The following is a 15,451-nucleotide window of genomic DNA, read 5'->3' as shown; positions in this document are numbered from 1 at the left end:
AAGCTAGGAAAGAAAGCTATTGGAAATTATATGTTGATGATTAAACTATTGCAAATATTGACATAGACATTCTGGTCTCAGGATACTATGGAAAAAAAAAAAACTGCAACCCAAACATTTTAAAATTAAACAGATTCTAAAAGCCTTGTCCCTACTTGTGGCCTCTTTTTTTTTGGTCATCCTCATATTTTTATGGAACTTGGGGAAGGGGAGGGAGAATCCTTTCCTATCATTTATTCATCATTCCACAAATGACTTTTTGAAAGACACTTTCCCACAAAATCTTCTATTCCTCTACTTTCAAATAGAATGTTTTCTGGATGTCTGCACTTTTATCCCACTGAGCTGTAGTTATTCATTTATTTTGATAATATTCTGCTTTTAGTACATGCAAATACCTTGAATTAAAAGTCTTCCTCGACATGTTTTCCAGCTGGAAGATAATTCATATAGTAATATGTGCATTTCTGTATGTATGTGTTCTGACCCCACTGCCTGTAAATAAACCAGAACACAGGCTTGGCTGTTTGCCATTGTTCAATTACTGAGATAATGAATCTTTTGGCTGAGGGCCCAGGCAACTCACGTTTAATAGAGTAGCTCTGCAGCAACCCAGATAGTTCAAACGAAGCAACGCAGATAGTCCAAATGAACAGACACAGCTAGAATACACAGATAGATTTTCTTAACTACCAATTTGAACAGTTGTTTCCTGCAAATTTCCCCTCCCAACGCCTCACCTATAATCTCTCTTGGGAGAGGCCAACAACCACCTGTGCTTAATCATCTTCTGTGAATCTGCCTATGGAGTTGCTGCTTCCATTTCTCAGCCCTTCTCAATCTAGCATCAGGGACAAATTGCCTTTGATTCTCCCCACTGCTCCATGCCTCAGGCGCCTCCTGATGGCTAACCAGCCTCTTTGGTCCCTACTCTGAGTCTGAACCCTGCCCAGGGTCCTCCACATAGTCCAGGGCAGACTCATATGGTTCCTCGCTATCCGAGTCCATCAGCAGCTCAACCGAAACCTGCTGGGCCACAACAGTATGTATGGATGTATGTATCATGGATGTATGTTTGTATGTATGTATGCATGTATGTATTTTTTATTCCTAAAACATATAAGTTAAATATAATCTTCCCAAAATATTCAAATATTGTAAGTTTAATTGGTCACTGACATCAACAGAACCAAATAAGATGGAAAATCACTTTGACACAGGAGCCAATTAAAAGTGACACATGGTTTGGCAGGAGATAGATCTGAATCCTAAAAAGGCACTGGACAGGACAATCTGACACACAAGGAGCTATAGTATTGTGACAGCAGTGGTTCCCCTTATACTATTAAGGTGATTAGCTCACAATATGGAGCTTTAATGTATGGCCTTTTGCTTTCCTTCTGAGAAACAGATTTTGATGTGTAGCCTTATATCATGGAAGGCAATTTATAATTCAGAAAAGGGAACAGGAAAGCATATGGAGAGTACATATGAATACTCCATATGAGTATAGAAACAAATAGATTAACTGTTCTAAAAGAATACTGTAGGAGTTATGTCAAATAGACATGAGTTTCACCCCACAAACTCTCTATAGTAGTGACTGTTAACAAGGATAACACACATCAAGTGCACACTCCCACTAGCTTGCATTCAATTTGAGCTCGTTCTTTTCCATCCAGACCTTCACAGGCTCTAGGCACTAAGACACAGTAATAGCAGCACCACTGCACAACTCAGGATAATGATTTATGCTTTGATATCATCAGCATACTAATGATATCTTACTCTAAATTATTCAATGACCTTCCCCAGTAGCTCCACATACTGTAAATGTTAACAATCAAGCGGGTGAGGACTGATTCATGTGGTACCTCATAAGTGTGGGTTCATTCTACAATAGATTGAAACTATTCATAGAGAATGGAGCAGAAGCACTGCAAAACTCTTACCCAATTCCTAACCACCACAGGAGATCCAGTAAGATAATATGATTGATGGTGTTAAAGTCTGTAATAAGGGAGGAAAAATATGTCTGTTTCATCTCCTTCAGCACCACAGTATAGACACAAACATGGACATAGACTCATTCATGGTTGAGTTAGTTTTTCATCTTTCTTCTTCACTGGCACTCCAGACATCATCTTCCAGAGGAACTAGGTAAACTAAGGCACCAATTGCAAATGGCATCCAGAAAGAAGCTACTCATGGACAGTGGAATACAGTTCCAGTTTGCATCCTGACACCCTGTTTTGAGCTGAACTGTCTGTCAAAATGTTGGGAAATTCCCTGATTGTCCTCTTGAAACCAAGATTGTTGTAAAACCAGGATTGTCATAGAAAATCTTTGCTGCATTTGATCAAAGTAAATTTGCCAACTTTTTTTTGCAAAGAAACTGGAATACATCCCAGATGTATCACATATTCTTGGTATATAAAATAGTGAGACCATTGAAGAAAAATGACACACAGCACAGAATCACTTGTATGTTCTGTTTTTATTGATCATTAGTGTAATAATTTTATGATTTCATTTTCTGGATGATCCAATCAAGATATGAACTGATCTTAGTATAGATTCCAAAATTATTAGGATCCCCACAGCCTTCTCCCCAACTCACTAGTCCAAGTAGGAACCAGGTATTCTTGAATTTTACAACCATAGGACCACCACTGTCTCCATGACAAGAATCCCGTATATCTCCTGGTATCCCTGCACAGAACATATTATCTGTTAGGGAATTCCACATAGAATGGATACAGTCATTCCGTGATGCTACAGGAATTTCAATAAAATTGAGAACAGAGGAGAAATTCTTCTTATAATTCGCACTCTGGCTTCCCCAGCCTGTTACTATTGTTTGAATCCCTTCGGTCATCAACTGTTGATTTGCCAGGTTTTGGGTAGGCAGGCAAATGGGTATAATATACCTATTGACAACAACTGGGTGGGATAGATGTAGTATTGCAATGTCATTATCATAGGTGTCTGAAGAGTAATTTTCATGATAGAATATCTTGTCAGCAATGATAGTTATCTCACTTTCATCTATACGCCGTCGGTGGTATTTACCTGTAAAAGCGACATAAAAATTTGGAAATACTATTTCCTTGGAACTAAGTCAAGTCTACCTTTCTCCAAATAGTTAAAAAAGACATTAATAAAGGTTGTACTTTCTCCTTGAATGTTAGAATAAGCAAACTCCAAATTATATAGGAATAAATAGTGATTCAATTATAATATAGATTTGCATGCAATAGGAAAATTGCTTACTATATTGTTCTTGTTAAGCCAAGAATCAGATGAAAAGGAAAAAGGAAAGAAAGGAGAAAATATGCATATAATGGAATTGGATGGAGAAAATTAAAACAGAAGTGGGCAGACAGAATTTCATTCATTCTCATTGGTTGAAGAGGATAGGAGATGCAAGAAAACATTTTACACACATTTCATTTTTTCAAACCAAAACATCAGCTACAGGCTTCTAGCCAAGATATAAAGTATGTAAATACCAGATATTTTTTAAAAAAATTAAGAAAACCCTGTTTAGAAGAGATAATACATTTCTCTAATCTAACCCAGCATTTTCTTCCTATTGTGACCAAACAATGCCCTGGGTAGTCCCCAGTCTCCTATTTGTGTTCCTCAACAGCTAGCAGTGAGTGACAGACTGACTCCTGTCAGTCTGACGCTGATTACAATACATCAGCGACTTTGTTAAACTCCCCCCTTTCAAGCCATCAAAATTAATATGGACATTTGTGGTAGGAATTTCATAGTTTAACTAGAGGGTGTGTCAACAAGTCCTATTTTATCAGAGGTTTATCTTTCACCACTGAGCTTCATTAAATAATCTCTGTGAGAAAAGGAGAAACATCTCTCAGATTAGGTGCCTCCAGCATTAAACCTCTACCTTAAAACAGGATGATTATTAATAGAACAAATTTGGTGTTCTGGGAAATCTTGACTTCCCACCTTCTTATCTTTGAACATGCCTACTAGTAAGATACTTTTGTTTTTGTTAAATTTGAATGAGACTGGAATCATAGCTCTGATGTCAACTGTAATTCCTTCTGCCTGTTAATGGCCTTGGATTGTTATTGTCAGTTACCTTGCCTCACAGGCAAGATTTAACAAAGTTTACATTCTAATATCTTTTTACTAAGAGTTATTTCTGGAAAGATCAGTTCAGACATTGAGTTTTGTTAGAACACCACTATTTTAATTTGTCTCTCAATATAACTCATGCTAACTTGCGTTTAATGATGGCTGTATCTATCCAGAGTTAAGAATTGAGCAACCTCTGCAAGACTATGCATTGTACCAATGTTTCTCAACCTGAACAACTAAGATGGAATTGACATCCACACATTTTAAGTTGCTGAGGTTGAGAAACACCACATTATACAGGGTAAAAGACTTATTGATATATGTCATATTAAAAAAGAATACAGGCATTAGGATTTTCCTTACCTAAAGTCAGTTTGATTCTGGGTTCATCAACTACACAATGTGCAGCTGTCAATACCCAAGCAGGATGAATGAGAACGCCACCACATTTAAAGTCTCCTGCACTATTGCCCAGCATAACCTGCAATGGAAAGGAGGAAGAGGCTACAAAAACTGTTGCTTTGCCAATGCCGTTCTCTATACTGCTCTGTTGACGATCATAAATTCTGAATTTACCAAATTGTTAGGTCACATGCAATAGCCTATGGATGTTTTGCTGATCAGGATATTCTGAATGGAAAACATTGATACAAGTACTGTAGGAACTGCATACATTTAAATTTATATTTCTTCTGATGTACTTATCTTTCCAACTGGTATTGAACTTGCCACTTGTATGCTCAGCAAACCATCGGGATATATTATATTATGGTAATTCCAAATGGAATTATTAATTTGTCGGCAGCTCAGGCCGAAATCTTTACTGTCTTGAAATTGTTCTAAAATGGAGTTGCAGTTGAAACATTCAAAGTGCTGTCAGTTCCTAATTTTAAATTACAATTGCTTCTGCATTGTCCAGTTATGTCTTTTTATTAAAATGCAGCGACTGTATCTCCCATTCCCAAGATGAGAGTCCTGAGCAGTGACGCGCGGTGAGGTTTATGGCTGGTGAGGCACTGACACAGGGGTTTCAAATTTTTAGACTTGTGGACTTCAACTCCCAGAATTCCATAGCCAGGCATGCTCAGTTCTGATTTAAAGTGACAGCATTTGTTTTTCTCCTTTGCGAAAAAGTTTTCCTTCATGCTTTTTCTTCTCCCTCCCTCCCTCCCCCCTCTCTCAAACAGACACACACAGAGAGAAGTTGGATGCCTCTCTCACTCACTCACTCTCAAACAAACACAAACACAGAAGTTGGATTGGAGATATTTTCCAATGGCACTAAGCAGAGTCATCCACTGTGACTCTGGAAGCAACTAGCTCAGCCTTTTTCCTTTTACATTTTTTTTCTTTTCATGATGACACTGGTGAGGCTCTGCCTCCCCTGCCTCCCCTGACTGCACGTCCCTGGTCCTGAGAGTTTCATTCTTAGATATTTGTGTGCTTGAGTGAAGCTGGTATGTTCCCCAACAACACAATTTGGAAAATCAGGTCTCCCTAACTGGTTATAGTAACTAGAATCCATAATAAAATGCATCAGCTCCAAATCCTCTTTTTTGTATATTTCAGCCTTCAGCAATCCCTCTGACTACAGGTAGTCCTCAAGTAGTCCTTAAGATCACAATTGAGGCCAAAATTTCTGTTGGTAAGTGAAATATTTGTTAAGTGAGCTTAGACCCATTTTATGACTTTTCTTGCCACAGTTGTTAAATGAATCACTGCAGTTGGTAAATTGTTAAGTGAATTCAGCTTCCTCATTGACTTTGCTTTTCAGAAGGTTGAAAAAGGGGAAGACATGACCCACAGACATAGTCATAAATATGAGTCAATTTCCTAGTATCCAAATTTTGACCATATGATCCTGGGTGTGTGTGTAATGCAATGGTCATGTGAAAAATGGTCATGTTACTTTTTACTTTTACTTTTTGACTTTGAACTGTCACTAAATGAACTGTTGTATGTTGAGGACTACTTGTATGGTTGCTGAAAGGTTACCGCATAGCTTCCTATCATTTTGAAGTGGAAAACTCTATTGTAAGTCCTAACATGAGAATATCACAATTAAAAAACCCGCAAACTCTACTCTACTCATTGAATGAGATATATAGGTCACCCTCTTCCTCTTTGTAGCCAGTCAACATTCCATTTTTAAGTATGTACCCTAGATGCCTAAAAGTTGTCCAGTTTGGTATATTCAAAGCCTATAGCTTTGGCATGATAGCACATGTCAAGAAAATATAATGAACAGTATCTGACGTTGTAAACAGTGAAATAAAAAGGACTTACAGGTCAACACATGGGATAAAACAGATGCCCATTTCACAGAAAGTTCAAAGCTACTACAAAATGAAGATTTCATCACTACATACTTGCCAAGGGCTGTCTCCTCTTTTTCCAGGATCACCCCCAATTATTTTTGCAACCTTTAATTTGGATTCAACTACTCTCCCACAGGAATACTCAACTGCAAAAAAGGAAGGAAAAGAAAGTTTGAAATGCTACTATGATCCCTTAACAATTATCCCAATATTCAACTTAAATTTTACAGCTGGTTTGTGTTTTGCCTCTTTCTAAAAGTTCTGTATTACCTACAAGGTGCCCTCCCAATTCACTGAAATAGTGGGAAATGTTCCTCCAGTTATTTTGGCTTTTATAAGGAAAGTTACGCATTTTTATACTTATATGATTGTGAGATTGTGTTTCATTAATTTGTGCTGTAAATGTTCAACAATACCTTAATATTTTCATGAATCGATCTATCTAAGTCTATCTAAGAACTTTTTATAACAGTTTTGTGGAATACAATTAAAAACACATATACACAACCCTTTTCCATTTCTTGTAGTACCAATGACATTTAGTGACCAATTCATATATTAAATTGAAAGACAACATTTAAAGAGAATAATAAATGGACATCATGCTTCAAATGAAATGGCAGATTTTGGATATTTTTTTTACTTATTACTATAAAGTGCATTATCAGGCAAAATCTCTGAATCTGATCTCTTGGGTAATTTACTTGTTATTAAGCTCTTAGCAATACAAAATAAGATGTTCACAAAGTCTTCTGTAATAAGATTTATTGAAAAACGTTAGGTACAGATGTCTGGAAAATTGGATGCTTTTTAGTTCAGGACTCTCTCTTTATCTCTAAGTTTGCCACGGTACAGATTTCTTAATTCTCCTGCTTAGCCATTAGATAGGAACTGCTGAAATCCAGGGATGGGGTTATATGTAGGATCTTTTGAAATAGTAATTAATATCGGGCAAACCATTATTCATTTCTCAGATTCCAAGAAGCTTACAACCATACTTCCCTCCACAAAAAGATATGTCAGATTATTACAGGTGGAAACCGCTATTTCATTTTTAATGTAGGATTTGAAAATGTTTTCCTGTCCCAAGAATGAAGTGGCATGTTACAGAATTCTGCCACCTTATTTTGTATAATTCATTGAGTAATGCTTGTCCCTCAGTAAAATGAACAGCAATATTTCTCTAGTGTATTGAATAATATTCTCAGGGTTATTACGTTCTAAGCAATAAAAGAATGGTAAATTCTGCAAAAATCTAACACACTTTAAATAATGTTTACATAAATGTATGTTTGCCTGATCATCTCTTTACCTGAAGGTACACAAGAAGCATGATTGTCCATCAGGTGGTAGTCCAAAGCACAGCTGCAGTAACGGTATCGGTCGTTGTTCCTTTTACTCTCATGGCAGAAATGTTCACAGCCACCATTGGCAAAGGAGCAGTTAGTGTAGGTGACCTCTGGGCAGCAAAAATACAGTGCAATGAGATGTTCTTATGAAGGGAAATCAATTAATTTTTATGGATCAGTTAAGATGTATCTTTTCCTTAGAAAGCTATGCAGTGGCACAGAAGTTATAACGCAGTATTGCAGGCAAACTCTGCCCACATACTAGGAGTTTGATCCTGACCGTCTCAAGGTTGACTCAACCTTCTATATTTCCAAGGTTGGTAAAATGGGGACCAGATTCTTAGGGGCAATATGCAGACTCTGTAAACCCCTCAAAAACGGCTGTAAAGCATGGTGAAGCGGTATGTAAGTCTAACTTGCTATTGTGATTGCTATTGCTATGTGATAAAATGAAATTGGCAAAATCAAGTGTCTAATAAATCACAATGAACTAGACACTGCAACTGATGTTAAATGTGACAATTGTAAGTATGAGTACAAGTCCTTTTTCCAAATTATCATAACTTTGAACAACACTGTAAAATGAACAGTTGTAAATTAAGAGCTATTTGTATTACCATCCCATATTTTAACAATTATAAATTACAGTAATCTTGTTGAGTGAAAATTGGTAACAAATGCCATCACATATGCACATTATATAGTTGTAAGTAATCAATCATAGTTGTTTGCGATAAGAGACCCACGGTAAGATATCAGTGATAATAAATCTGAGTGTCAAAAATAGCATTACCATTTTGGCACAATCGTCCCTCCCAGCCTTCATTACATATGCAGTCAAACCGCCCAATGCCGTCCTGACAGAATCCATTGAAACATGGGTTGGAAACACACATATCTCCATCTAAAAAAAAAAAAAGCATCAGAAAACCCAGATCATACAGATCTTCACAGTACTTAACATTTGTTATGTTTCTATTGATGTTTACTCCAAGAGCATAAAGTGCTTAAATGGAAATGGTATTTCATTTTATCTCCACAACAATAATCTTATAAGTAACTTGGCTGAGAGCTAGTGACTGGCCACAAGTCACCAGTGACTTTTTGTGACTGAGGATGGACTTGAACTTGGATTTCTCTCCTTCTAATCCAACTCCTTAGTATGTACAGAATGCAGTTCCCCTTTCGGTCAGCCACACAAATTCTTCCCTTTGTTACAATTTGCTTCTTTTGAATGGATGGGGTTAGGAAGATATTAGGAAAAAGAGAAGCAGGAACGTGTTTGGAATGTAATCCTTTTTTCAAGGTTACCGTAAAGTACAGATATTTATTTAGGCAGAGAATGATATATACATTTCTATAGTCTTCATTTCATGTGTACAGAGATGAATTGGTGTCAGGTTTGTGGATGAGAAGTGAATGAAGGTCACATTCCTTTAACAAAATCTATTTAGGCTATTCCAATATTTCTATATGCCAGGACAGGAGGACTAAAACAGTTGTTGCTCTTGTTAAACCAATAGGTACTTCTTTTGTTATAATTATAATTCCTGAGGATGCTACCAGTAGACCTACCTTTAGGTCACCTTCCAACTTTTACAGCACAAATCATAGAAAGGTATCTATTTAAATTAACACATCATCCCTTTCCAAGTAAAATCACTATTCAAGAAGAAACCTGGAGAGGAAAATGGTTTGGTTTTTCTCTTGCTGGGAAACTGACTCCTCAGCTTAAGTAAGATAAATTCAGCTGATATATGTAAATCAATAATTGTAATGGATGAAAAATTTTTTTTTGCATTTTTCATAATATTACCTTTATTGGTATTGTTATTGCAAGACCTCTTTGCAGATTCTTTTGTTGATTAGTGTTATTGCTTGACAGTCAGGCAATTAAAAACAGACTTCCCATATGTCGGTAGTAAAATATCTAGACAATCACTTTATGTCAGCAAAGAGAGTAATCTTAAATTCTTTTCTATTGAATAGTTATCTTAATTTCTGCAATTCAAATATTGTAGTCCTAACCAAAGAAGCATTTGGACTAGATGACTGTCTCATTAGATAGATTTGTTGTGGAGTCACAAGGCTATAACCATAAATATCCAATTAACTGAAATCTCTGCAAGTTTCATTCCAATTTAACCAAACAGTGAGAGTGATTCATTTATTTAAGAAAGTTATGAAATTTATATGGTCATTTAACTCAACCAATGTGAGTTGTGAATATTGTGGGTGGCTCACAATAATGATAACTTAAAAAATGATATTTTTTAAAGAATGCAATTAATTAAAAAGAACCCTTAATGGGAGATCAGGAACTCACAATTATTATCTTCTTCCAGACAGAGATTATCTCTATCCTGATGCCTGAGGAAAGAGCCAGGTTTCCAAGTCTTTCTGAAGGTCAGGAAGATTGGGGCCAAGTGTATGTCAGGGAAAAGGTCATTCCAGAGAGCAGACTGAATTGCATCACAGATGGGACTTAAAGTATGTCTACTCTATTAGGATGAATGGGATTGGCAGATAATATTGGAGAGAGGTCAGTGGTGGGTTTCAAATTTTTTAGAACCTCTTCTGTAGGTGTGGCCTGTTTTGTGGGAGTGGCTTGCCAGCCATGTGACCAGGTGGGAGTGGCTTGCTAGCCATGTGATTGGGTGGGCATGGCCAACTTGTAAAATGTAGTGAAACTCACTTAACAATGCTCTTGCTTAGCAACCAAAATGTTGGTTCAGAAACTCTGGCCTTTGAAGCATGCAAGTCTTAAAGCTGTCAAGTTACAAGACCCTTGCACACCTAACCCTTTAGAAAAAAACCTCCAGGGGTGTTCAAACTTCACAGCTTTAAGACTTGTAGACTTCAACTCCCAGAATTCCTTCTCCAGTCATGTTGGCTCAGGAACTCTGGCATTGAAGTGTGCAAGTCTTAAAGCTGTCAACTTACAAGACCCTTGTATCCCTAACCCTTTATGAAAAAACCCCCAGGGGTGTTCAAACTTGACAGTTTTAGGATTTGTGGACTTCAACTCCCAGAATTCCTCCTTTTTCTCTTCATCTTGATGATGTCCGGATGGGCGGGGGGGGAGGGAGCTGGAACCAATTCTAAACGGCACTGTAGATTTGTGGAACCTGTTCTATAGAAGAGATTAGAACTGGCAGGAACCCACCCCTGGGAGAGGTAGTCCCATAAATAACCTGGTTCTGGAAGGCTTTATAGAGGCAAACCAGCACTTTGAATTATATCTGGAAGCTTATTGGGAGGCAAATCATGCAGTGTCATGGTATTATAGGAGAATTCCAAGGTATACTCATAACCACTTTTGTTGTGCATTCTGCACCTATTGTAATTTCTGGATTGTCTTTAACCCCATGTAGAATGAATTGCAGTTATCCAGCCAGAAAGTGACTTTATTTATTAAATTTATAAGCAGCTTATCTTGTGTTCAGGTAATTATAGGTGCCTTTCAATAAAGTAAAAGGAACAGCATAAGCATTAAAATATTAAATATTAAAATAATAAACGTTAACATTAAAATTTACAAAGTTGACAAGGAAGGGGGAAAGATACAAACAGGATGGAAAAAGAGTCTTCCCTCAGTCCATTAACCTCCTCAGTAGGACACTTCAACATCAGGGTCCCCAGTCAATTGGAAGAGCCAGATTTTAAAGGACCCTTTGGAAAACCAAGAAGGTGGGTGCAGCTCTCACCTTAAGGGGCTCAGTGTTCCAGAGAATGGGAGCACACCATAAAAGGCTCTTCTACTGGACCCCACCAGCCAGAATTCCTTGATTGACAGGGTTTTCAGTATGTCCTTCTGCCAGCCTAGGGTGGGAGTGGGTGGGTGGAGGCTAGCAGAAGGGCATTCTATTGGGGTGAAATGATTTCTCAGGTACCTTGGACCTATGCCCTAAAGGGCTTTGAAAGTAATAAACTATGTTAGGGAAAAGGTCCTTCCAGAGAGCAGACTGAATTGCATCACAGATGGGACTTAAAGTATGTCTACTCTATTAGAATGAATGGGATGGGCAGATAAAATTGGGGAGAGGTCAGTGGTGGGTTTCAAATTTTTTAGAATCTCTTCTGTAGGTGAATTGAATTGAATCTGGAAGCAAACTGACAACTAGGGAAGTTTGTACAACAAAGGTATTACATGGACCACCCTAAAGGTCCTAAGAACTGTCCAGGAGTTGCATTCTGTGCCAGTCGTACCTTCCAAATACTCTTCAAAGGTAGCCTTATGTAGAAAGTGTTTCAGTGTGATGACCTGGGTCTGAGTGACTGTTTGCATGGACTTGTAATCCAGGAAAGGGTGCAACTAGCACACAACATGAAGTCGCCAAAGGCCTAGGTCCATGATAGTGAACCTATGGTATGCATGCCAGAGGTGGCATACAGAGCCCTCTATGTGGACATGCGCACCACCCAGCTGGTCTTTGTGTGCCCCAAAGTGCCAGAAACTGGAAGACGAGGTGGCCGGTGCGTACCAGCCACCTGGTCTTTGGGTTTCCTGGGCTCCGGTGCACGTGAAGACTAGCTGGCCAGTACACATGCACGTGCTGGAAACCCTAAGACCAGGTGGCCGGTGCGTGCATGCGCACTGGCCACCTTGTCTTCCGGTTTCTGGTGCTCCAGTGTGAGCAGTTGGACACTCGGTACTGAAAAGTTTTGCCATCATTGGCCTAGGTTATGAATGAGAGTAAACAAGGCTTTCCAATCAGGAACAACTATAATTGTCACTGAGGGCTGTGTGGTAAATTTCTGCAAGATGGAAAAATCACTTGTCATAATATCAAGGGGGGCCAAGACCCACTGCTACTCAGCTTTGATGGAACTGAGTTGAAGCCAGTTCTTTTCCTGGAAAGGGAAAGAATAAGTTCTCTCAATAGCATAAAACAGGAAGTGATATTAACTAATGAAGCACAACTAATGGGAACAGAGTAAAAACATAATGAAGAGGAGAGAAGATATAAAAATGGTCACTAGCAATGTTCAATATATCTTTACTCACCAACATATTTTGCCCAGAAACTTAGCTGAAATGAAATAAATGTAAAATTGTAAAAATATTTTCTGTAAGTAGTTATATTGTGTAGTATCAACTTTTTGCAGATTGTTCCTTAATCTAGTAATAATAGAATGAACATTTATTCAGTCATTTATCCATCATATCCACTATCATCTGTCCACCACAATGAAAATATAACAAATGTTTCCAATATTTGGTGAAGCAATGTTGTTTTTATTTTGGCATAAACTCATCTGCCAAAGTAATGGACATTACAAATAGTAAAAGTGGACTTAATTGGATGTGATGGTACTCCCTTGTAAAGCATCCAATTTGGATCAAGTTCTACTAAAATCAACCAAGGCCAAGAGAAGCTGAACAAATAAGAAGTCAAATTGTCTGTTTTGATGACAAATGTTAGGAGTGATAATTTGTTAGTGTACCCTTCAACCCACCAAAGAGTAGTCCCACCAGCTGCTTGGGACACAGAATATCTTGGATCACTTTACTAAATTAGGATGTTTCTTTCTGCTCATTAACTTATTCTGCTCTTTCAACTGATAATGAAACTTCACTCTCAATCTTGCAAAGTAACTTACAGTTTTTTCCATGGTTTCAAATATTTCACTAGCTTCTTCAAAATCACAATGTTCTTCTATACATTCTCTTTCCAAGGAACCTGCCTTTAATTCTTCCAAGAAAGAATTTGCTCGCTTTTGAATCTTCAAGACACGATTGGCTTCTTGGCTGCTGTAAAACACTTGGGAATGGAGAATATGTTAATGATATTTTTATCTTACTAGTTTCAGAAAGATATTTGTGTTGTTATTTTACCGGAAATTTAAAATGAGGTAGATTGTGTAATTCTGCATGGACTTGTTTTCACATCAAGGTGATAGTAAAATATGCCCCATATCTCCAGAGTGTAACTAGGAATTATTGGGAAAAGGATTGTATTATACAGAATTCAAGTGACATTGGGCTCTTTCAATTATGCTTAGAGACTTGTACAGTGGCTGGCAGAATATAATGTTTAACCTGATGTTCAAGGGGATAACATACCTGAGGCTTTATATCCGTTAAGCAATATGAAGGCAGCTGAAAACACCAGAAGAGAAATGATTCTACCCATTGCACAACCGAATCCACACAACTATGAGAACAACACCAAAAAAATAAATAAATGGTGATTCGTTTAAGACAAATGCATACTTTATATATTTTCAAGATTATATATTTAAGGAAGCACAGGCTGATACTTGATTCTTACAATAGGGCCTCCAAACTCTCCTGCATTGTTTAATATTGCTCTTAGGTTTTACACCATATTGGCAACTTTCTGTTTATTTAATAGCAATATAGTTTAAGGTGTTTTTAAAAATCCGTTTCAAAATCTAGTCACTGTATGGTTACGTTAAGTGAATCCAAACCCAATCCAAAACCAAAACAAAGCATACACAAGATAACAGAACTAAACTAAATGTATCGTCAGTTCTTTTTAAAGCTTTCCCTGATGACATTCTACATTTCTTATCCTTCTTTGCATTTGATTTAGGTAAAAACAGTTTCGGATTTTAAATATATGAACAACAGAAAAGACTTACTGACCTCCCTGGCTGAATCACAGTAGTCTATTCTTCCACCATTGGATGCAGAGGATACTAGTTAATCCATAACCTCAAATATTTACTCAGGAGATACACTCTGACAGCCTTTCTTTCAGTTAAAGAAAAATGGCTCCTATGGGATTCTACATGTAGAAAACCAGGAATGGTTTGCTTTTTAACATGTGCTTCCCCCCCCCACCCTAATTTTATTCTCTATTTATTGTTTAGGTAAGCAATGGCTAATTAATTTTTTTTCTATACATTAAACTCTACTTCAGCTTTTCTATAAATTCAGCTCTACTTCAGGTTTATTGCTTTAACAAAATGACCTAATTATTGGATATTTGAGAAGTGAATCATGAAATTTTCCACGTGATAGTATGAGATATCACTGTCTTTCATTTCTTGCCGTCACTTGTGTCATTGCTTTTTTAAGCCTGTCCCCCTTCAACGGATATGCTACGAAAAGAAACAGGACAGTATACAAGGTCTTTTGACTAACACCTTCTAATTTTATACTTGGGACCCTTTAAAATTCTTAAGATTGCCTACCAACAATTTCAAGTTAAGGTGACCGCAAGAGAGCACCAGAGAGCTATAGTTGTTTACTCCTCACACTGATTATCTGAATTTATAGTGACATTCTGCCAGGAAGCAGTCATCTTAAGCTAACATATCCCCCCCCCCCCAAATACCTACAACTCCTAGAATTCTACCACCTTTCTCTGCAAGAGGTTAATTCAAAGATGTTATCTCTTGCCTCCACTTACTTTTTACTTTAATTAGTATTACCACTTTTCTTATGTTTGTGACTTTAAGGCTTCAGGTTAATTACTTGTCCTTTAGAGTTTAGTCCATCCTCCCTGTGGTGCTAGAATGAAACATCTGCTCCATGTCTTCAAGGTGCTACTTAATTTGATTAAAAAGGTACATTTATCATCTATGTCATGTCAAAGTCATTTAATCGTATGGGCAACTCATTGACCAATTTTGGAAGGTTGCAAAAGCATCCCACAGACCAAACTAGAGCAAATTAAATTCAATGCATGCTACGTAATGAAG

The 15,451-nt window shown here is 37.4% G+C and overlaps 1 protein-coding gene across 1 annotated transcript; it reads right to left on the bottom strand.

Annotated features, from left to right (window-relative positions):
• Positions 1–2,478: 2,478 nt before the first annotated feature.
• Positions 2,479–14,472, bottom strand: PROC (protein C, inactivator of coagulation factors Va and VIIIa). The gene is made up of 9 exons (XM_014056184.2): positions 14,391–14,472; positions 13,845–13,935; positions 13,382–13,542; positions 12,786–12,810; positions 8,571–8,681; positions 7,741–7,887; positions 6,480–6,574; positions 4,474–4,591; positions 2,479–3,072 (listed from the first exon to the last, which is right to left on the bottom strand). The coding sequence occupies exons 2-9, from the start codon at positions 13,912–13,914 to the stop codon at positions 2,522–2,524; spliced, it is 1,278 nt and encodes a 425-aa protein (XP_013911659.2). The 5' UTR covers positions 13,915–13,935; positions 14,391–14,472; the 3' UTR covers positions 2,479–2,521.
• Positions 14,473–15,451: the final 979 nt, after the last annotated feature.

This window comes from Thamnophis sirtalis, unplaced genomic scaffold (genome assembly GCF_051295495.1).
Source record: "Thamnophis sirtalis isolate CommonGarterSnake01/CBP01778 unplaced genomic scaffold, rThaSir2_p1.2 scaffold_11, whole genome shotgun sequence".
In the NCBI taxonomy this organism is placed as follows: Eukaryota; Metazoa; Chordata; class Lepidosauria; order Squamata; family Natricidae; genus Thamnophis; species Thamnophis sirtalis.
The sequence above is the reverse complement of the archived record's forward strand: the minus strand, read 5'-3'. Positions and strand labels throughout refer to the sequence as shown.

Excerpts from the sequence above, each read along its gene's own strand:
- PROC (XM_014056184.2), bottom strand. The coding sequence starts at position 13,914 with ATGGGTAGAATCATTTCTCTTCTGGTGTTTTCAGCTGCCTTCATATTG. Across the intron at positions 7,888-8,570 it reads GGGACGATTGTGCCAAAATG|AGGTCACCTACACTAACTGC; the intron begins GTAATGCTATTT and ends TTTGCTGCCCAG. Across the intron at positions 4,592-6,479 it reads GAGGAGACAGCCCTTGGCAA|GTTATGCTGGGCAATAGTGC; the intron begins GTATGTAGTGAT and ends TTTCCATTGCAG.